At 38.9% G+C, this 24,364-nt stretch overlaps 1 protein-coding gene across 1 annotated transcript; it reads right to left on the reverse strand.

The window, feature by feature from the left end:
* On the reverse strand, positions 1–22,851 carry slc71a1-2 (solute carrier family 71 member 1-2). Its single transcript, XM_078264200.1, has 12 exons — positions 22,601–22,851; positions 15,852–15,947; positions 13,284–13,346; positions 11,317–11,444; positions 10,983–11,097; positions 10,580–10,798; positions 9,624–9,737; positions 8,651–8,722; positions 7,853–7,965; positions 3,723–3,820; positions 2,928–3,085; positions 1–2,837 (listed from the first exon to the last, which is right to left on the reverse strand). The coding sequence occupies exons 1-12, from the start codon at positions 22,682–22,684 to the stop codon at positions 2,625–2,627; spliced, it is 1,473 nt and encodes a 490-aa protein (XP_078120326.1). The 5' UTR covers positions 22,685–22,851; the 3' UTR covers positions 1–2,624.
* Between the last annotated feature and the right edge of the window lie 1,513 nt (positions 22,852–24,364).

Consider the following 24,364-nt stretch of genomic DNA (forward strand, 5'->3'; position numbering starts at 1 on the left):
TATATATATATATATATATAAAAAAGCATTAAAACATAAATCTTCAGCCAAAAGAAATGAAGACAAGAGAAAACAAGGAAAATATCAAAATCACACATACACACACGCAGTATGAAAAAGCAAACCAAAAAAAAGAAAAATAATTTGGCACAAAATATATACGACGTACATTTCTCTTCAGATAGATGTTAAACAGCATGAAACAATGCAAGCTACTAATCCGTATCAGGTTGTACTTTGTCTATTGAAATGCACTTGAAGCATTTATAAATTCATGTTTGAAAATGACAATTAGGATATTTTACCAGTTGCTAACACAGTATGTGAACAAAGGGAACACAGTGTCACTGATGTGAAGCACCAAAACCAGGCATAGACCAATATCCAATTCTGGAGCTGCAGCACAAGCAGTTTCAGTCCTGCAATTCATGTTCAACCTGCGCCACCCATTGACAAGAAAGGTAACGCAGCAATTTAGACCTGCAGACCGGTACGCTGATGTGCACCATCTACAGGAAAGAAAAAAACGGCTGCTGCAGGTTTTTATACTTTTAGGTTCTTGTAAGTGTGGATATTTGAGGTTTTACATTTTGTGTTTTAACTGGATCACATTTCCTAATGAATTCTGGGACGTTCACATTGATCTCAATACTGTTGTGTAACCTCTGTCCTCCTGGTTACTTTGTAGATTTCTAATTGAAGATTCAATATCCACTGGATCCCAGTTTGTTTGTATTTAAACGGTTCTTTTAAGTCGTTTTATTATTTCATGTAGTTTTGTGTTGATTTTATCTAATGGGTATTTTTTTTTAAATATATTTTGGGCCATTGGCATTGGTTCATTAGGCTGAGAGCAAGTACTTTTAATCTTGCACTTTGAGTGACACTTGACGCTTATTTTTTACTTTATCATAGTTAACAGGCGTTTGTGGTAAATGTAAAAAACCTTTAAACCACTGAAACATCAGCTTTAAAAAGAAACATATGCAGCTGTAACATCTTCTGAAATTGGAGCAGCTGTTACCTTCCTTGCCTGTAGGGGTTGATTAACATTTAGTTCTGAACTACTGTTGCAACAACCTTTCGCAATAGGTGGCGCAGGTTGGCATGAAAAGAACTGGTCTGATGATGACCAAATGGCTCCCTTCTGTGGAGAATCTGAAGGCTGTTAAATTCCTTGCTTTTCAGTTCCTTGAGGTGCTCTACAGCTGTTCTACATCTACAATTTTTTACCATCTGAGGAATGTGCAGTGCATGTTAATAACCGTTTGTATGGAAGCTTAAATTTTGAAAATTTGTTGAAACAGTTTCATTGTTCATATTACAACTTTAGAAATAACTTTTGAATTATCTACTGCGGCAGCATGAGTGATATTCTGTTTAACCTGATGATATCAATTCAAAGACTCTGTATTAACAGTCAGTGCCAACAGTGACATGCTGATAGCAACGCTCTAGCTCCAAATGGTCCAGAGGCTTTTAAAATAAAACCATGGTTCTGTAAGCTTTAACCCTGAAGGTGATAAATGTCAGGAAACAAAGTAACAGAAGAGGCATGAAAACGAAAAAGGAATAAAAAGTGTGTAACAGCTCCGATGGGAGCGAAAGCGCAAGATTACAGAGCCTTCTCAGACCTCGGTCTTCATACAGGTTACGTAATTAATATATATATTTATATATATATTAAGTCACTTCGAGGCAACATTTGTTTCTTGAATAAAAACTTGAAGCACAACTAGCCTTCAGTTAGAACAGAGAAAAATATACAACCCGAACTGTACTACTAATCTAGAAGAGAATGGCAAGTAAACATTGAAAAACAGTTTTAGCTAATAAAGTGGTCTCTCTTGCACACTTCTCTCTGTAAGAAGTGTGATGTTTAAACAAAGTGTGGTGTTCCGAAGCTTTTTATATCAGAACTGGTTGACCCATTCTGACCTAGATTAGGCTGTGCCTCTCCCCACACTGGTTTGCAGACTCCTCTCACAGGTGGACAGCTGCTGCTGTGCATTCAGAGGAAGAACTGTGTTCCCTTCTCGGATGCTTTAACAGAGCTGTCTTCGCAACGACAAGCATCAGAACAGAAGTTAGCTTGTGAAAGACCATTAGACAAGTGCTCAACTAACTGTTGTTGGACAAACAGACAAAGTTGCCACTTCACTGGCTACAGAGGAATATGAAGCACACAAGGATTTAGCAACATTTGAGATCTACGCCACTCACACTCTAAACCAAATCACTTTGGTTCCGTTTTGCACTAGGAGGGGGGCAAGCTGTTATATTCTCCACTCCATTAATGCTTTATAGAAACAAAGGATTAGAGTCCAGCTTAGCTAAGCCACACACACCTTTCCACTGCAGCCCCAAAAAATACTCAACAGGCTCTCTTTATGCAGGGTCTTTAGAGAGTCCTCACAATACCCTGCTTTAAAAAAAAAAGAAAAGAAATGGCTGCTAAGGAGGGAGTGCCCACTTTTGTGCTGTGGACACAAACACCTCTTCATGGCACTTGAGTCTGATGTGTGCCTGAGGTGAGAGTGTGTCCATGTGGTAAAATGTGAGTGCATCTGTCCATGTGTGCATGGGTGTTGGGTTGGAGCACTGTCTGCCCCCCTTAGTTGTGGTTATACGCTGCTGTCCTCCAACAGCGGCTCCTTGCCCTCGGCCCCGCTGCCTTGAGGGCTGTGGGAGTGACTCTGTGCCCCGTTGCTGTGCTTCTTATAGGCGCCGGGCCTCATGCCGGGCCCTGTGTGCTCGGGGATAAACAGGGCCACAAGCAGGGACAGCAGCACTGAGCATGCACCAAATAGGAAGGGAGGACCCGGGATGATGGCACTCTGAAGAGAGACAAACAAACATTTAATTTAAGTACAGCTACCATATGTGTAACTTATTATTTGTATTATGTAACAGTATTGTGTAACTACCTCATCAGTGGGGTTGGCCATGTTCGGTTTGGCACCTTTCTCAGAGCCGTCCGTGTCGGTAAGCTCCACGTGGAACAAGTAGAAGACAAAACCGTAAAGAGCAGGGCCCAAACCGTTACAGAGGCCCCGGATTCCAGTAATCATCCCCTGGACAACACCTACAGGCAGACAGATATAAACATAACACTGTCAGGGACAGTCTCTAATAAATGCTACATTTCGGTGACCAATTAGAATGAGAATTATGGTTTGGCATTTGTCAAAAAAATTAAAATGTATGACATTGTGTCATTTATCTGTCAGCTAGCAGCAAGACAACCATTTTTGGACACAGTTCTATAGCAGGAAAGACCATGTAAACAGATACGTGTCAACTGGATATCCACTTTGATAAAGTGGGACCACCTAAGCTATGAGTTGATAACAATTTACAGATGTGGTGTACTTCCATTTACCCCTCCTCATATTAGAGTGCAATGCTTAAGCATAGATGCCATCTATGGTCAACAAATGGAAAAAATCAATGTACTAAACCAATATTTATGTACTTTCACCCAGGAAAACTGTAAAAAAGGACCTTAATTTGGCATTACAGATGGGGTCATTCTTACTCGTGTTCACTTATACTGTGATTAGATATTTAATAATTGCAAAAATAATTTTAGCCAATTTTAGACTGTATTTATTTGGGCAAAGTCCATATGTAGCCGTTTTGGTAAAAATCACACACTGATGCATGCTAAGTTTTTATTAAATAGTAAAAGGGTGATAGATGTTAACAGTTGAGAAACTTACCTTGTTGGTCGGGGTCTGCATTACGGGACACAATGGCGCTGATAGCAGGGAAAGTGATGCTGGACATGGCTGCAACAGCTCCAGCAGCCCACATCATCCTACAACCAACAACACACATTTGTTAAGGATACAAACAAAACTTTATTCAACCTTTCAAAAATTTAGATTTAAACATGTCCTTCAGAGGTACATAGCTTGTTACACCTACTCTGGTTAGATCCTAGAAGTAGGTCAAAAGTTGCAAACCGAAACGTTGCCGTTTAATTTATCTTTGCATGTTAGACAGTATGGTTTCCATCATCAATTGACTGCTTTAGAGTTCTGGTAGTTTGTGTGGTAATCCCCAAGGTAGAGACACTAGAAGTAATAGATGCCGTTTACTTTTTGTGTGAACATGGAACAACTTGACCTTTATTTAACTTAATTTCCTGGGTATTGACCAAAGCAGAGAGAAACAACAAGGAGACATGTTACAGAATGAATAGATATTATGGGTCACTCTGCCTTCCCCCCCAGGATGAAACAAGAGAAACTGACGCAGTTGTTATGATCTCACTTCAAGAGAAGTGAATATGATAGTGTGACCTGTGTGTATGGGTGGTGGTTGTTTAGTAAAAGCACAAAAAACAATTACTGTACTACTGCTATTTGCTTAAAAAAAATTTTTTTTTGAAAGACACTGAATCTCAAACTTTAACTTCCAAGACAGTGAAATGCCTGTGCATGTGTTAAGAAAATCATTTTACATTAGTCAAACAAGATCTTTCAAGTGACAACACTATATTGATGCTTTTAAAGAGTCTCAGTTATCAGATTACAGTGTCACCATCTAGCTGGTGACGGTACTATTGATTGAGGCTAGGCTCCCCTCTGGTGGTTTGTCAGGGCATCACAACAGAGGACAATGACTAGAAACTATAATGAAAAAAAAAAATTGACAAAAAAAAGACAATAGTGCCTGTATGTTTGCAGTGTTCACTGGGGGAATTGGCCCTGAAACACAGAGTCGGGCATCATTTAGATTTTATTTTTTCTGATTATAGATTCTGGTTGTTATCTGACCGCGCTTCAGGTTCTTGGAATATTATTTGAGTAACACTGAACGCAAAACGACACATTTAAAGTAGATTTGACTTTCACAAACATTTGTCATAAAGTATTTTGCGATTCTTTTGACTTGAAAGTTTAAATTCATAAAAATAGGCTTCATCTTGCCATGCACAAGTTATTCAATATACAGGTGCTGGTCATATAACTAGAATATCATGAAAAAGTTGATTTATTTCAGTAATTCCATTCAAAAAATGAAACTTGTATCATGTATACATTCATTCCACACAGACTGATATATTTCAAGTGTTTATTTCTTTTAATTTTGATGATTATAACTGACAACTAATGAAAACCCCAAATTCAGTATCTCAGAAAATTAGAATATTGTGACAAGGTTGAATATTGAAGACACCTGGTGCTACACTCTAATCAGCTAATTAACTCAAAACACCTGCAAAGACCTTTAAATGGTCTCTCAGTCTAGTTCTGTAGGCTACACAATCATGGAGAAGACTGCTGACTGGACAGCTGTCCAAAAGATGACCATTGACACCTTCTGCACAAGGAGGGCAAGACACAAAAGGTCATTGCTAAAGAGACTGGCTGTTCACAGAGCTCTGTGTCCAAGCACGTTAATAGAGAGGCGAAAGGAAGGAAAAGCTGTGGTAGAAAAACGTGTACAAGCAATAGGGATAACTGCACCCTGGAGAGGATTGTGAAACAAAACCCATTAAAAAATGTGGGGGAGATTCACAAAGAGTGGACTGCAGCTGGAGTCAGTGCTTCAAGAACCACCACGCACAGACGTATGCAAGACACGGGTTTCAGCTGTCGCAGTCCTTGTGTCGAGCCACTCCTGAGCAAGACACAGCGTCAGAAGCGTCTCGCCTGGGCTAAAGACAAAAAGGACTGGACTGCTGCTGAGTGGTCCAAAGTTATGTTCTCTGATGAAAGTACATTTTGCATTTCCTTTGGAAATCAAGGTCCCAGAGTCTGGAGGAAGAGAGGAGAGGCACAGAATCCACGTTGCTTGAAGTCCAGTGTAAAGTTTCCACAGTCAGTGATGGTTTGGGGTGCCATGTCATCTGCTGGTGTTGGTCCACTGCGTTTTCTGAGGTCCAGGGTCAACGCAGCCGTCTACCAGGAAGTTTTAGAGCACTTCATGCTTCCTGCTGCTGACCAACTTTATGGAGATGCAGATTTCATTTTCCAACGGGACTTGGCACCTACACACAGTGCCAAAGCTACCAGTACCTGGTTTAAGGACCATGGTATCCCTGTTCTTAATTGGCCAGCAAACTCGCCTGACCTTTACCCTATAGAAAATCTATGGGGTATTGTGAAGAGGATGATGCGATGCGACAGACCCAACAATGCAGAAGAGCTGAAGGCCACTATCAGAGCAACCTGGGCTCTCATAACACCAGAGCAGTGCCACTGACTGATCGACTCCATGCCACGCCACATTGCTGCAGTAATTCAGACAGGAATTAAAAAGGAGCCCCAACTAAGTATTGAGTGCTGTACATGCTCATACTTTTCATGTTTATACTTTTCCGTTGGCCAACATTTCTAAAACTCCTTTTTTGTATTGTTCTTAAGTAATATTCTAATTTTCGGAGATACTGAATTTGGGATTTTCATTATTTGTCAGTTATAATCATCACAATTAAAAGAAATGAACATTTGAAATATCACTTTGTGTGTGATGAATGAATATAATATAAAAATTTCACTTTTTGAATGGAATTACTGAACTAAATCAACTTTTTCACAATATTCTAATTATATGACCAGCACCTGTATATGCAATATGACGACGACTGCGGTTTTGCACTTAGACCAACTTCCTTCTTTCCTTAAATATATTTACTAGGGCTGTCAAACGATAATTTTTTTAATCACGATTAATCGCCAAATTTCTATAGTTAATCACGATTAATTGCATGTTTTATCACATTAATAAAATTCTATTTTGCATTTCAGAACTGTTTTTAAGTACATATTAACAATGGAAAGCCATTCTTACCAGTGTATCTTTACGAACTTACGAACTGTTACTTTATGAACTTGACTTTAAGATTTGTAATTGTTTATTTACTGTAAACAAAAGAAAAATGTGTGAATCTGTCATTATTGCACAATTCCTCCAAGTACCTAACTGAGATGTAACACTTTGCTTATAGTACAAACAAAATGGTCCAAAAATCAGATGCCACAGCAGGACATTTGTAACCTTTTATGTTTTTCTGATAAGGAATGTAACCATTCTCCTGGACAGAAAAGGGGGTGGACAATGTCCCAAATGACAAAAACACACAAAAAAAAGATACAAACACAGTCCTAAAACCGTATGGCGATATACATAGTCAATATAGTGTGCAGTAACTTCTAAATAATTCTGATTACTCACTGACGTCCAGTGATCACCGGATAATGAGAGTGTTTGTACTTTGCAGCAGCTCGAGTTGAGCTGCTTTTTCAGTGTCGTACAGGCTGTGTATGCGTGAAACTACTGTCCCCCCAACTTTTTAAAAGTAAATGTTCCATTCAGAATCTTATTGGCATCCATTTCGGCATCTCGCGCTCGTCATCCACTCAAAACGTAATGTTAGCCTACTACTCTTTGGCCGGCTCGCAAGCCCAAACAAGTGTGTGCGCACGGTGTGCGGCGTGCCCGTTTTGTTTCCGGTCTAGCTAGATCCGGTGTGGTGGTGTAGTTTTTCTAACGTTACTAGTTGTTGCAACAGCATGTGAAAAAAACTAAGTTTGCCAGAAAAAGAACGTTAATCTCGTGATAAAAAAAAAATTTACGCTGTTAAAATGGGTTTGGGTTAACGCTGTTAATAACACGTTTAACTGACAGCACTAATATTTACTCAAGTGACTACATGTCTCTGTATCACTACTATCTATTGTGAAGCTTGTCCCCACTTGAACCTGAGCTCCATGGATACAAGGAATACAGATAGAACTGTGGATTCGAAAAGCACTTTTCTTAATGTACCTCTGGTTCTTAGTGTGTGGGGTCCCTTTAAAAATGTGGTGGAAAGGTGTGCATGCTAGAGGTTACTGACCAGGGCTGAGAGCCAAAGCCGTACCACGCCAGCTGGAGGATCTGGAAGCCGAGGCCGAGCAGGATTGTGTTCTTATTCCCTATGGAACGCATCAGGATCCCCAACACCACAGTCTGCAGAAACACAGCACACAGGTCATTCAATACAACTCTGAGGAGGCATTAGGTATTGTAGCAAATAGTTTAAAACATTTTCAAATCACTCTTGAATCTGGTCTCTTATACAGAGAACTAACAATTACTTGATTAATCGGACAGAAAAATTATCTGCAACAATATTTAAAATAAATCTATTGTTTCACTAGTTCCATCCCATTAAATGTTAATATTTGCTGATTTTCTTTGTCTTCTGATAGTAAACTGAATAACTTTTTTTTTTTTTTTTTTTAAACAAAACAAGCAATTTGAAGAACATAGTTATTTCCGTCTACTCTGTACACACATATTTAACATGTCTGTCTGTCCTCTGTTGCTCTTCCTGAAGTTTCTTCCTTTTGTTTTTTTACCCCGTTTTTGTTTGGAGTTTTTTCTTGTGGATTTGGCTCCAAGGACAGAGGGTGTGGTATGCTGTACAGATTGTAAAGCGCTGTTATGCAAATCTGTGATATACAAATAAAATTGGACTCGACTTCAAGCTGTGAACTTGGGCTCTAGATGAAATGTTTTACTATTTTTTGCCATGATATAAACAAAAAAATAAATTAATCACTAAGAATAACAATACTAAAATTCAAAACACACGCAGAGGATGGCTTAATATTACATGTAATTCTACAGCAAAAGTGTATTTTTTCAGTACCTGGGCTAGTATTGAGAGGATCCCCACAACAGCAATAAAGGCAGCCACTGTCGCTGATGAAAAGCTTATGACCTGAAGGTTAGAAAGCATTCAGATAACACAAGTTAGGACATGACAAAACAAGCACAGTCAGACGAACACATATCTCAAAAACAAAGCCTTCACCCTTTCTCCACCAAACAATGAAAGAATGGGTTTGTTAGTGGCCTTTTGTAAACACGTGCTGTTTACTACTGCATCTTGCAACAACAAAAAGGTGCTTCTCTTTTTCCGCCCCTTATATTTAGGTCAAATATGCTGCCTTTTATCTCTTCAATACAGGCAGCCTAAATTATGACAATGAATGTGGAGAGATATACGATAAAGCAACTTGAGCATAAAGGGAACAGGAGGGCATGTAGAATAATGTTAGCCCAAATGCTCCAGAACTACTTTGCTTTTTACAAGATGGTAGCAGCGGACTGTGTGTCTGACTTGGCCAACTGGTTCATCTGACACTGTTTACACAAACTAAACAATCCCCACTTCAAGCAGTTTAACAAAAAGAGGTCACATCTTGTCAGTTCACCTCAAAGCTGCCAGCTGCATCCAGATGCTACTGTACCATTGGATATTGACTCAAACCATTTTGGATGTTTTTTTACAATCCATCGGTTTTCCGTAAAACCGTCTGTTCAGCAAACCTGCTGACCCCATCTTAAAGCAATGTATTTTAGGTACATTATTTACATGATGAAGTACTTAGACTACATTAAGATAATGTGGACCTGCCCCCACTGCTAAAAAAAATGCTTGCAATAATAAATGGAGATACAGAAAATATGCCATTCCTACTTAAAAGCGGGGATTAATCTGTCTAAAACTCCTAGTAAACATCGGCCATGGCAGTCACTTAATCTAAACTAACTTGTGTGTATCACGTCATTTTTGTCGTCTTTCTGGAAATGTGTAAGCAGAGAGAGCAGAGCGTTACCTGTCTGAGATAGAGAAAGAAGCTGGAGTACTGGCCGGCCTCGGGGAGGTAGGAGAGGAACACTGTGATACAGATGAGGAGCACCGTGGAGTCCTGGCCCACCTTACGCAGAGACTGCCCAAGAGAACAGTAAGAACAATGTAACTTGTTGCATAGCTACATAATGTGAAACATGAGCAATGTTAGTGGTTTTTCGGACATACCGATGTAACATTGCCTCCTAATTAAATAAGCCTTTAGTAATAAAAGTCACCTCCGCAGCACATTGTCCTGCCATAATCAACATGAATATATTTAACTGTCGTGAATATTTTCAAAAGTTAGTTTTTTTTAGTACAAAATTCTCATTTTTTTCCTTTTCCCTGGACAGTGTTCCGTGCCGAGCTGCTGACTATAATCTCAAGATAATTATTAAGGGTGTGCAAAAAAATCTATTCATTCGTATCGCGATTCAAGCTCTACCAATTCATTGTATGTCTACTGCAATCACATGGGAAAAGTAACTACATTTACATACTGTGAATCATTTCTTTAATTATTATTTTATTTAAAATCGAGAATCGTTTGAATGGAATCTTGAGCCTAAAAAATCCATACTGAATCGTGATATTTTCTGAATCGTGCACCCCTAATAATTATGTATCATTGCGTTGCTATGCAGGAATTAATTATTGAATAAAATAATTTGTCTCTGGGCAACATGCCCTCACACAGTTTGCAGCCCTATCAAGTGTGTTTCCAGATGACGCTCTTTACTATGATGAAAAAACAATTATACAGATCCATTTTACTGTGAAATAAAAGCTTCCACTCAATGGCTTAACCTTAAATCATTATATATGTTTATATTCCAATAAAACACTAATAGCTGATGAAGCACACTGCAGTCAACTTACATAATAATGGGTCATAATGGACTGAAAATGATCAACAAAGAGTGTCATGTTGATACTCACAGCGAAGGGGTCTGCTTGCTCCCAGGAGATGGGTGCTCCCCATGATGCTGGCCTCATCTTCTCTGGCAGTGACTCCGGTACAGCCACCAGGATGAAGCAGATGTCCAGCAGGGCAATGGCTGTGGCCAGGATTACCACCAAGGTGTCGCCGTAGGCCACAGACAGGTAGGCTCCGATGGCCGGGCTGGTAACCAGGCTGGCCGCAAAGGTAGCAGATACCTGGGAGGGAGGGAGAAGTAGAGCTGAGGGTAAGCAAAGAGGAAGTGATTGATCTTTCATACAGTTTTGAAAAGTGATAAAACAAATACAGGAATGATTCTTCACTAATAATTGCTTCCTTGGATTCCATAAATTATTCTGTTTAAGTTTAACAGGACTCAGTTTTGGTCAACCATCTCCTCACCAAACCGTATGCTGTGCTCCTCTCATGCTCCTGTGTGATATCTGCCACATAGGCAAAGATCACAGAGAAGGTGACGGCAAAGACGCCGGACATGGAGATGACTGCAAAGTACCACCTGAAAGAGAAGAGTTTGGCTTGTCAGCACAGACAAACTTTACATTGTAAATCCTACCTGAAGTTTACAATGTTGATTATTGGTCATTTTGGAGCTGTAGTTTATTCTGTTGTGCTATTAGATTGCATTATATCATATGGTGTTTTAGACCAGCACAGGACAAGACTTCACCTTCTACCTTGATACAAGACTGAATAATTGTCTGTGTTTGGAACTCACCATGGGCTGATCTTCATCAGTGGAATAGGTGCGCAGGTGAAGAAGACTGTTAGCAGCAAGAAGGATTTGCGTCCCCATACGTCTGACAACGCTCCAATCAGCGGAGCACTCAGGAATGATAAAAGGCCCTAGAGAGGATGGAGAGAGAAAGATAGGGGAGGGCATGGGACAGAAAGGGAGGCAAACGTAAATGGATAACATTTGTAAAGTTACCACTCATAGATTCACAATGACTGTCAAACGATGAAGGCCAGAAAAAAAAAGACTGAAAGTTATGTATGATTGTTAAAGCTGTTTTTGCCATGATGGATAAAGCAATCTTATCTTTCTTTTGTTCTTGACAAAACAAAAACAAACAACCCATTATGTTGACATAAAGACAACAGATTGTCATGATAAGTGCTTTTTGGTGGTCACTAATAGGTTTTGTCCACTCAATTTAGCTTGTTCACAGAGTAAATGTTTCTTGCTCAGACAATATCAATGTTCTTAACATCATGACAGCCACGACAAGAGTAGAACATCTAAAATAATTACAAGCATGTACTCTCCAACTATCTTTAGACTAGGCCTGTAACAATCATTAAATTATTTATTTTTTTGTAATCACGTTTTTTGTTTGTTTAACTGCAATAAAGCATTAGAGCATTTGTTTTATGAGATGGGTCACACTTTTGTTTGGATCCATCAAACACGTTTCCAATACCTGCGGGCACCCTGTAGCGTCACCCAACGGTAGCTATCCTATGATCCAAAGATTCCTATCAGAGGACGCCCCATCTGGAAGTCAAGTTGGCTTTCGAACGTTAAAAATCCACCGAAGTAGCTTTATATGTGTTTTAGTAACGTAGTCAGTCTGTCTATTGTGCTTTGTTAAAAAAAAAACTTCTGTAGCGGAAATGACCATCATTAATTAACGTCATTCTACCGTAGTTCCATGGGGATTTGTGCTCTTAGGGGTATGACTCTTCATGGTAGTTGTTGATCTTGTTTAGATATGCCAAATTGTAATTATATAAGTCATTATTGGTCAGACTGTGGAGCTTAAGCTATGCTAGTGGCAGCTGTCAGTTGTTGCCATAGCAACTCCAAACATCCTGGGCTATAGCTGTCTCAAGCTATAGAAATTGATCTCCCTGTTTTTTTTTTAAATTTTTTTATTAATGATAAAAATTATTTGTTTTTACTGATGGAGATAATGTTCTATTGTCAATTTTATGTTCAGTTAAGCAAAAAATACAATGTTTATGATAATTAAAAGGCATGGTTTACTTCATAGGCTGTGTACTTGCGTATCTGGGTCACATAACCATGATATATAACAAAAGATGTATCCTGGGACTCATTGAAAACTTTAATGTTTGAAAAAGTAATAAATTATTAAATATTTTTAAAATTTGACTGAAAGAGACATATGTATTGTTAATCGCAATCATTTCTGAGACAAAGAATTGTACAGCAAAAGTTGGAATTGTTACAGCTCTACTTTAGACACACTTTCCTTTCCCTGAATAAACACCAGCAAGGTGCACGTTGAGGCACTCCGCCCTGAACGTGCTTCTATGAGCTATTCTGTGGCCATCTGGGGAACCTGCTAGGGTTTTTTGGACAGCCTGCAGGTGTTTACATGTAGCCCAACTGCACTGGTGTCAAGCAGGGTGTCGTTGAACAAGAGCACTCACGCTCAGCAAATTTTAAAAGGGCAAACAAAAGCAAGACAAACTTGCTAAAGAAGAAGAATATTTGTTAAAAGCCGCTGTGGTAAAAAGCACATGCTCCTGGCATGTCTTACTGTATGGCTTTATGTGACTAGAAAAATAAATGTAATATTTGAATGAGTTACTCCACAAAAACTTTCCATTCATTTTAAGTCATTGCATTTTCAACAACACAAAAACATTGCTTGCTATGAGATACTGTCTCTCATGTGAGCCAGAATATTGTGTTTGTGTATACTGATGTCTTACCTTCACACCATGGATAAGCCCATTCATCAGGAATGTGTGTTGGGGGAATGTCTGGTGTAACACCTGAAAAACAAAACCGATAACACCACATGAAACCACGTTATGAACATATACTGCATCACATTTCAAACAATGACTAACAGTGGTTTATGTACTTTTCAGAGTTAAACTTCAACTAGGTAAACAAGTGTGACGCCACTGGACAAAAATGTACCTATGGAAGAAAACTATGGATGATTGTAAAACATGGAAACAGAAAAACTAAACTAACCATAAACAGCATATAAAACAGACGTGTTATACATAAAATTGAAGCATAACAGAGGATAAAAACTTTAAAAGTTGAAATAACTTATTTCCATAGTGGTCCTGGGCACCCCAAACTATCAACACCACAGATGGCTGGGCCCCTGCTCCATTACTAAGTGCAAATTAAGGCTGCACGATATGAGGAAAATATCTAATTGCAATTATTGACTGATTTTACGATTGCTATATGATTCACGATATTGGAGGGAGTTTTTGCATGATTATTATTATTTTCATTGAAAATATTAAAATCAAAAACATTTAAATGATTATGGTGTGATTTTTGGGAGGATCTGTACCAAACAAAGACTTTCTTTAGTCTGTAGGATAAGATTTGTAGGCCGGGACGTATCTGCAGCACCACAATACTAAATTCAGAATGGTTTGACACATTTAGCCTTTAACAAATATTGCTTACCCTGTTCGATATTGCACTAGTCCATATTGCGATTTCAATAAAATTGCGATAGATTGTACAGCCCTACTGCAAATTGTGACATGTTTACATTTTGCAGTAATTTGCAATTTAAAGCTTTTATTATTAACATGATAGGGAGAACTTTTTTTCATTTTTCGTTGTCCCACAAATGTAAAGAACCATTGTAAGGTATTTCAGGATAAATACAGCTAGACACTGTGTTCCAGCAATACTGTACCTTTGTGAGAGCGCAGAGAGGAAAGGGGCTTTCAGATTAAAAATTAGTTAAAATCCACAGTATGTTCAGTTCAAAGTCCATAACGTCAGTGTGCAGCATGTATGGAGCACAAGTGTCACTGACACTGGTGTGGGAACATGAAGCCTTGGTTTAATTTAGGACATGTGGAGCTTGACTTGACTGAATAACAAGATCTGATTGTTGTTTAGGGGAACAGAGGGAAAGCTTGAGGCATGGCTAATAATCTCCGCTCTTCCTCTGGTAATAAATTACCCAACACACAGACTGTGAATGCTTAGTGACGACTGTTGCTGCTGGATACTAATGAAGCAGTCCCTCTCATCTTTAGACACCCCCTGATTAGTCCAAAATGCAAATCCTGCCTCTGCCTAGTGATCCTGAGGGTACAATTAATGCTTTACAAACCCCCAGTGATTAATGCTTAACAGTTACACATACAACCACCTCTTCAAATAATAGACTGCTGAAAAGCATGTATTGCATAAGCCTGTCTGGTTCACATCATGTGGGGCAGAGATGTTTGCTCATCAGTTGTTTGAGATACCAGTTTCTACCCAAAGTAATTTACGTTGGTAGAGGAAAAACGTGTGTGAAAAAAAACTGAAAACAGAAATTGAATAAATACAGAGGTTGGCTGAAAAATTGACAGCTACTATAAAAACTCTTAATAAACAAACCCTGCTGGTATCTATTAAAGCATCATCTTGGCACTTTGCTTACAAACTAGATCTGTTTTTGAGGAGACGATCATCTGTGTTTTTTAAATATTGGCCAATGACCTTCTGGTGCCATCATTTTTTCAAAAACACAGGTTACACTTTAGAAAGACAATCCTCTAAATAATGCTGTTCGAGTTGCCTGTCGCAAATAGAGCTCAACAGTGACCGCCCACTTTTTTTCGGTTCCGTCTCCGGAAGTGTTTTCGTGGATAAAACATGTTTTTCTAAAAACAAGGTTGATTTCATACAGACTTCTAGCTTCTACAGGAGCAGAAACCTTCGTTTCACAACCACGTAGCTTGGGGTCAGTCTACCTCGGATGGTTTAGACATTATGACTGATAATCTATATCCTTATGGAGAAAAATCAATGGGATTTTTACTTCCGGAGTCGGCTGTGGGCGGGACTGTTGGGGTCTATATGTAAACGGTTAAAACACACCACTCTGCAATGCTCTGAAGTGAATGTGTGGCGTTGTTTGCCTGGCCGGCATCTATGCTGTGGCCTGACAACACAAACCAGCAACCCCCTGATAAGCCTTTTCAACAAAGAACTGGTGCTCAGACAATACAACAGTTTGATGCCCTTTTCATATTTCTCAGTCCATTAGCGCTTGACAAAACATCTGCCAACACACACGCATAGAAAACAAAAGTGCGTCACAAAAGGGCCACGCTCGTTTAATTAGGGATTCAATCATTCATAGACACTGATGGGCCTTGTGTGATTCCAGTCAATAGGAAATGCCACTCTTTGGCTAGGTTAACAGAGAGGCGATGTGTAGGCGTATGAATATATTACTAACTGTTATGTCAGTTTACATAACAGTGCATCTATGTGAGAGTGCGTGTGTCCAGGCTTACCGAAAGCATCGGGGTGGTAAGAAGACCCCATGCAAAAAACTCCAGGAAGATGACCACCACAGCATGGTAAACACTTGGCTCACCGATTCCCTGAGGCTAGATGGAGACAGAGAGAGACACATACAAATAGAAAGATGATTAGCTAAGAAGCAACAAACATTTTTACATGTATCAAAGTACCTGTAAATGGTAACACATTACCAGATTAAACCTGATCCTGTGGGAAAGCCAAATTTATATTTCCTTCATGTATCTTTTGTAATCTGCTCACAGGACACAATCATCCAGACAATCAGTACATTTACTACAAATTATGTGATTACTGTACATTAAAATATTAAGGGGAACTTTTTGAATAAGGAATTTATATGTTCACAGTAACTCCCTTAAGCTCCCCAACAGTAAAAATAAATAAATGGCTGCAGACAATTGGGAAATAGGAACATAATAAAATTAGTATTGTTTTCTAAACTGATGACCTTACAGAGAACAGAGAATGAAGCAGCATATCCGCTGCATAAATTAAGCGGTTATTTTTTCACAACTGCATTTTTATAATTTCTCTATTCTGTAACATGTCTGCACAGTGTCAAAATTGAAGATCCACGAACAAAAAGTGACTAACCTGAATACATGCATATTTTAAAAGCATGCAATCACTTTGGCTTTATTAATCCAGTCCTACTTACTTTAATTATGACATTAATGCGAGTAGGACTACAAGGTTAATCTGTTTACATGACATCTGCAATATTAGCTACATGGCCTTCCTCTGAGTACATGTCAATTCAAACACTGTGAAGCAAGGAAAAAGGACTTAACCGCAGCTGTAAAATCTGCTCTAGAGTCTAAGCCCGGAAGAACTACAAGCTACTTCGGTGTTGGTAGCTGGGGATGAAATACCGTTTACAACAATCATCGCTTTCTTCCTTGTATTGCAAACTAGCTGCGTTTCCATCAGCTAGAGGATGTTATGGACAAGAATTGTTTTACAGTGTACATTTAACAGTGTTATGACTGACTCAAAAATTCAGCCGTATCCAGCCAGAGAGAGACCAAGGGAAGGTGTGTGTGTGTGTGTCTATGTCTAATAAATAAATAAATAAATAAATATATAAATATATATATATATATATATATATATATATATATATATATATAAAAAAACATATACGTCAAAATAACGCGTTAAAAAAATAACGCAGATTAATCCGTTCCATATTGACCCGGAGCCGTTCTAGCCACCATTGGACTGTAAAATGAAGGAGGGAGACGAGAATGTGCTGCCTGGATCAGTTCAGGCACCGTTAACTATGTACGCGATTCATTTTGATTAATTAATCAGAGTATGTAATTAATTAGATTATATTTTTTTAATCGATTGACAGCCCTAATATATATTTAAAAAAAAAAAAGGGGTGGTACAGTTCACAAAATCCACGGTTCGGATCACGGTTTTCGGTTCTTATATATATAAAAAAAGATTTGTTATTTTAACATCCTGTTATGATGTATGTGTATGTTGTGTGCGATATCTGTAAGCTACTGGGACCTTGAATTTCCCCTTGGGGATCAATAAAGTAAGTATCTATCAATTGCAGTAGACATACAATAAAAAAAAAAATTTGGGGAATTTTGGAATTCTATCTACTAATTTTGAAATCGGTAGAGCTTGAATCGCGATTTGAATACGAATCGATTTTTTGCACACCCCTATTGCCTACTCAGTCAACTTAACATAACACCCCCACACACACACCCCCACACACACTTCTTCAATGGACTACTAGTACTGTGTGTGTTGCCATTCTCAAACGGTTTGATTCGGGAAACAAACTTTGAGCTAGCAAGCTACTAACTTAAGCTAGTTTTAAAGAAAGGCAGGCCTGCTTGGTTCTTTCAGGGGAATGATTGTAAAGGTTTAAAAAAATAATATGTTTATGGCATTTACTATCTTAGTGGTACGTTTCTGGACCGATTGGTGGGATTGCTGTGGACGAAGAAGACACGTACGGCAATACACTAGTAATTGCAAATTGTGTTTAACCATGTATCGGCTAATCTAAATAGCTCACGTTACTGTATTGTGTGAACAGTAAACTTCATTTAATACAGTGTTTCCTCTATGTTGATAGCTTAGTGGCGGTCCGCCATGGTAAAATTTCCAGCGCCACAGTATCAGAAATAGGGCAGACGCACAACGGGGTTTCCGCTATGTACACCGCGCACCACCGCTCCTTCAGCCGTTTATGAAAAGTCATAAACTCGTAGCGCCGTCTGCTCTACTGAACTCAAGCAACTGTCATCCGTTCTCTCTCCCCCTAGGGTGAGCAGAGCAACTGGAACAGTGACAGGACGTCATCACTCGCGAAGTTATGGCAACCAAATAAACAGGGCGAGTACTACTTCACTCAATAAGTGATTAACAGTGACGAAAGCCGCGACATGAAATCCGCACTCACACCCGTGAAATATGACAGCTACAGTTTATTGGAAAATAGCATTGTGATGAATTTACTGTCCCAGACCCCAATTTAATCAGACCCCAGATGAGACAAGAAGCTAACGTTAGCCACGCTGCTGTGATGGCCCCTCTGACTCTGACTCACCGCTGCAGGAGACTGTGTGTATTCCTCCGACACGCTGTAGTAACGTTACTGATTTAAAACCGTTTTCCAGGTTAGTGGGGTGCATACCGCTCAAAACCAACATGAAAAATGTAGCTAGTAATGTTCACTCAGCATTTTGTTTTGTTGTTAAACTGTGTGTAAAATGAGCGTTGACGTTAAATCACCCTACGGTACCGTCTATTTTCAGGATGGTTTCAAGGTAACAGTCGGTAGCTTACATTAGCAGATAAGCCCGTACTCTGCCGTCCAACACCCCCCCCCCCCCGCCGAAAAAAATTCTAGTGGAAACACTTTAATATTGTACGTGGAATATTATTTTGCAGGGTGCAAATCTTTCACCAAAACAGGTCCCCTTCCGAGACCATTTTCCAGAGGCACCGTCACTGTGTCCGGAGCTTAGAGTCGCCCAAGACAATTGTGATTGGTTTAAAGAAATGCAAACAACCCAGAAGGTTTTTTTTTCTCCTATCCTGGAATGTATGTGTGGTAGAGCCATATAGAGTAAGTAAGTATGTATGTATGTATGTATGTATGTATGTATGTGTATATATATATATATATATATATGTATGTATGTATGTAGTGTGTGTGTACATACTATAGTTTCTCTAAATACAGACCTATATCTATAATGAGTAAAACAAAATAAAGACATCCTTTTAACATAATACCAACTCCCTAGAGAAGAAGTCACTTTACAGCAGCACAGTAAATTCTATACCAGGGTTTCCCCTACCATTATAAGTCTGCATTCACACAGCCTGCTTCGGCCGTCAGACGGCTACGGTAGGGGGTGCCGCAGCGGGGGAGACGAGAAAAAAAGAACGTTTGGCCTATGGCGAAAAGTTGAGACAGACTCAACTTTTGGAGAAACGCAATCCCACATCACGTGACACTCCCACCGCAGAACCTTGCAGCAAATTGTCGGATTGCGTTTTTCAAGCAGCTTAAAAAGGAGAACTCCGGGCAATTTTTACGTTAATCTTGATCGCTATAAATATGTGAGTACAGTCAATAGCAAAAAAAAAGAAAAAAAGAACAGAATCGGTCCTAGCAACCTGGAGTTGCTGCAGCTAATGCCCAGAGCTCCCATTTAGCTAAAACGGCAGTTTTGGGGGCAGCTAGCCTTCAGTAGCTATTACTGTGCAAGCCACAGACATCATTTATTCCATTTCCATGTAGTTACATAGTCACTGATATGGTCATAACCACTACAGCGCTCAATGACCTATTTTTGAGGGGGAAATAAACTAAAAATTTTCACCGCAAAGGCATGACCAGTGGGCACTCATGGGCAGGGAGGAAGCTGAAGCAAGGAGGCTAAGGAAACTACTAAACAGATCGCCACTGCCAAGACTCCTACTCACCAACGCCAGATCGATGTCACACACACACACCAAATACACACGGAACTGCTGCGTGATCATTGCAGAAGCCTGGCTGAACACAGACTCTCGGACAGCAGCTAGCAGGGCGAGCTAGCGGCAGGATGTCTGAGTTGAAAACGCATCTTGTTGTCACGTAAGAGCCCTGTTCATGTTGCACAGACATTTTAATTGCATTTTGTGTCTGTTAGGAGGCGCAAAGGCACTCTTTAGTATATGCCCCCAAAACTACCGTTTTAGCTAAATGGGAGCTATGGTCATGGGCATTAGCTGCAGCAACTCCAGTTTGCTAGGAACAATTCTGTTCTTTTTTTGCTATTGACTGTACTCACATATTTATAGCGATCAAGATTAACGTAAAAATTACCTGGAGTTCTCCTTTAAGGCTTAGGTACAACATCAAATCTAAATGACTTCTCAGATCTAATGATTGTAGTTGGTCCCCAGTGGACTTCTTTAGCAAGTCTTTAAGCTTTTTGAGTGTTATGTATTCATTATCTGCTCTAGCTTTTCCAATGTTTTAAACATAGATATGGTAATAATAATGGTCCAAAATAATTGTTTTTAATTGAAAAACGTAACATTTTCTTGAGGGAGGACCCCTAAACGCCCTGGCAAATATGTGCACTTAAGTCTTCCACAAATCTAAGGAAAACCCGGTATACAAGTCTGTTAGGTGGAGAGAAAGTGTGATGAGTGAGCGTGGATTCTGAGCAGCATCTTTGGCAGGAAACATGGCGAGGTGTGACAATTGTGGCGACTATAAAGTAGGCCAGGGCCAATTTAACAAAAAAGACACTAGCTGCTAGTTTACTCACTCATGTGGTTTGTCATTTCCCCACGTGGAGAGGGTGAAAAGCATCACAGAAAACCAGTCTACTGACAAATTGGGGTGCAAGACAGCTCCCAACCTTTTTGTTGATGCTAAATCTATGATCACCCCACCTGCTTAACTGAAAGGGAATGAGGAACAATCTGCAACCGTCTCATTATATGGATGTTGCAACTTCCTCTCCACTAAAATGACGAAAAGCTTGACCTTTAGAGATCACATTTTGCTATTGACTAGTAAGCGTCTACACCTATTAGATGCTTAGACTGGATCAAGAGTTGGATGTTGAAAGTGACATCTTAATGGCCGAGTGGTCAGACCTAGTAGCTGCAGTAATACAGCAAGGCAAAACAATGATCTAAACTAAGGACCTCATTGGAAGAGAGACACATCATGTCAGGTCAAAGATTTACAGACACAAGGCCGTCATCAGGATGACAGGACCATTACTCAGGAAAAACAATAGTTTCATTAGAACTACAAATCTGTGTGTCTTCATATGGATACCCAGCATGTTTGGCATAGCTGTTCACTGATTACATAACCAGCACTGATGCCTCCCTGTATTTATAACAATCCTACCATACTCAATCTTTGCCAACAGCCTAATTTGGGACAACTCTCTCTTCCACCATCTAAATGATCCAAATAACTAGGATCCTTGATATAATAGTTAGTTCAAGTTGTCAATTTGATCTGTTTATTAAGGGTGAATCTTATCACATCATGTGGTGGTTTAATTGTATCTGGACTACAGGCGTCAATGCCCCAGAGAAAGGAGTATAAATGTGTCAAAAACAACACGCTGATATTTAACCAACCATAAGCACCATATTTTGAACAGCCACCATATAGTTATAAGCTTTGTTACATTACACAGCTGTTTTAGCAGTGGCAGTCAATATTTTTGCTTCCCCTGAAATGTTGACTTAAACATACAAACCCTACTAAGTCTTGCCTTTGCCCATTTTAAACCACATTATCGACTATGGATATCTGTCTGCCTGGCATTCGGAATCAAAATAAGCTTTAATAGCCAAGTAGGTGTGAACACATGCAAGGATTTTGACTCTGGCTTATTGTTGCTCTCAAAGCACATACGCAGACACATAAATAAATAGCTATATAAGGACTGTAAACAGTAGTACAATAGGGCAATGCAGAAGTGCAAATGGCGCTGGAATAAATTAAGAATTATTAATATAACAAGTTTGCTTATATACTGCATCCGAGTGAACGTTAGGTGGATATGAAAGTATATAGCTAACGTTACAGTGTATTTTGTTACCTTACCTTGTCTCTTAAACAATTGGCTAAGTAACGTTAGTACAAAAAGTAGCTTAAAGCGATTACTTAATTTTCCGTGTGTTGCAACAGAATATAAACAACCCGTTTAACACACATATGCTAGTGAGCTAAGGTTAACCTAGCCCCAGTTTGTGCCTCACAGTGATGCACTGTCACGCGTACTTTCTACAAGATTTGAACAAACGTGAGACAACGTAAAACATTAATTACTTTTTAAAGTTAGATAATATAATAATATTTGGGTTAACTGACTAGCTAACTGTAGGAAGATAAATAGAAGCACAGCTAACGTTGACATTAGCCAGCTAGAGTTATCTGAGCTGACGTGTAGCTAGCTAAACGACTAGCAAACGTAGGCCGCTAACATCAGCCGATGCTAGCTGAGTTAGCCAGTTAGCTAGGCGGACCCAGCGAACAGGGAAACATTATCCGTTGGGGCAAACCATCAAAGACAGAAAGCCGTAGCTAGACAAATGCCGCTACGACTGCCATTTTCATAAAATAAACAAGGCTGCTAACTAACTTTAGCGGCTGAGAGCCAGTTTAGCTCAGTGACAAGCTGACTTAACGAAGATAAATAAATATTTAACTCACACTTCCTCCATCTTTTATTATAATTTTCTTTGCAAGAAGAATGCTGCGGTTCAGCCGCTTTTTCTTCTTTTTCTCCCCCGTCATTGTTAACTTATGTCCATTCTTGGTTTTAGAGGGTCATCGTTGCACCTATCAAAACTAAAATAATCTACTGATTTCGGCTACAAAGCTCATAACACCTCGTCAGTCGGCTCCAGGCAGCTAGCAATGAGCTAACTGATGATTTCTCGTCCCCACCTCACTTCAACCCGTCTTCCTGAACTAAATGTTGACCCACCCTTCAAGTGCAACACCACTCACCGATTGGCTGCCTGATAAAAGAGCAAGTCCATCCGTGCTTCTGATTGGTTTAGAAAAACGTTGGTGCTATTGATCCTCAAATGGTGATTTGTGAACATCACACCGCGGGTTCGGTGTACAAAGAGGGAAATCCATTATGGTGATTGGCTGTGTTTATGAAGAAAGTGTACAAGATGTTCAGCTACTTCCACGAACCCATTAAACATTTCAGTAATTGCATGAACATTAATCATCTTCTTTTAAAGCAAATGGAGGGTTAGAAGTCCTTCAATCTCTTTGTAATACATTTTTCTTTTTTTCTTTTTCTTTTTTTAACATGTAGGGCCTAATAGATAAATTACCTTTTCTGGTACCTGCTACTTTGGAAGTGTCCACTCTATGACTACACCATTGTAAATTTAATGTTTTCATACATGTGCTCCGTTTTATATTATATTATCTTTAGATTTTTATTTTGTATTTTACACTCTTTAACCCTTGGCAGTCACTCCTTTGCCTCTTTGCGTTTTTTGTTTTGTGTACTTTGTGAAGTTGAAAATATTTAATTAAGTTGTCCCCTGTTTAGCTATTTAAAATGATGATAGAATGACACAGTATGGTGTAGCAATGTATTACAAAGCTGTTCAAAAGTAGAAAAAAATGGCACCATCAAATCAAACAATGCATGTACAGCTTCACATTTTATTTTTTAAATATAAAAAATCTATTTGAAATGTATGAAGCCAGGGGGAAATCCAGTTGTGACTGTTGTATGGAATTCAAAATAAGTTACATTAGGTAGGCTCTGTTTCCATTTACACACATTAGGCTTTGCCCAAAGGTCATCAAATTACCTGAACATATTTTAACCTGCAATTAATCCATGTAAAAGATCATGCCAGTGCAATTTGAAGCACAATATACTTTTAGAGGATAACCAAGAACTATGAACATGTGATACCATAAAACAAAATGATTCCTAGATTAGATTTCTGGGAAGATAAAGTGGTTGCAAATGATTCAAAATGAAATCTCTTGTGCTAGAAATCTGCCACAGGGTGTGTGCAACTGTGGGAAATGTACGAGTCTCTTAAAAAATAACAAGTGAAAGTTAAATCAATATTTTTCCCAGAATGGTCTGCTATAGTCTTTATTTTTATTCATAATGAACTTGATACAAAAGGGCAGTTCTTTTGTCTTTAAAACTTCCACCTGAAGTACAAATTCAGTTTCCTCACATATAACACTATATGAGTTTACTTGGCAGTTCCAGATGTGATAATTTAATTAGCTATTCTAAATAAATCTTACTAAAATTAGTTTGGATATTCAATCCACCTTGCCTTGTCAAAAAATATAGAGTGGTCTATCTAGTATAGTATACAATTGTAATAACCAATCATGGAATCAGTGTATCAATACTAATGTTTTTTTGGTATTTTTTTTAATTTTTGACCAAATGTTTTAACAGAATATGCCATATGC

This window comes from Sander vitreus, chromosome 12 (genome assembly GCF_031162955.1).
Source record: "Sander vitreus isolate 19-12246 chromosome 12, sanVit1, whole genome shotgun sequence".
Lineage (NCBI taxonomy): Eukaryota > Metazoa > Chordata > Actinopteri > Perciformes > Percidae > Sander > Sander vitreus.

Bases quoted from the DNA above. Each gene is read 5' to 3' on its own strand.
- slc71a1-2 (XM_078264200.1), bottom strand. From the start codon at position 22,684: ATGACGGGGGAGAAAAAGAAGAAAAAGCGGCTGAACCGCAGCATTCTT. The intron at 15,948-22,600 runs GTGAGTTAAATA...GTCTCCATCTAG, and splicing joins TAATAAAAGATGGAGGAAGT to CCTCAGGGAATCGGTGAGCC. The intron at 11,445-13,283 runs GTAAGACATCAG...CATCCTCTCTAG, and splicing joins GGCTTATCCATGGTGTGAAG to GGCCTTTTATCATTCCTGAG.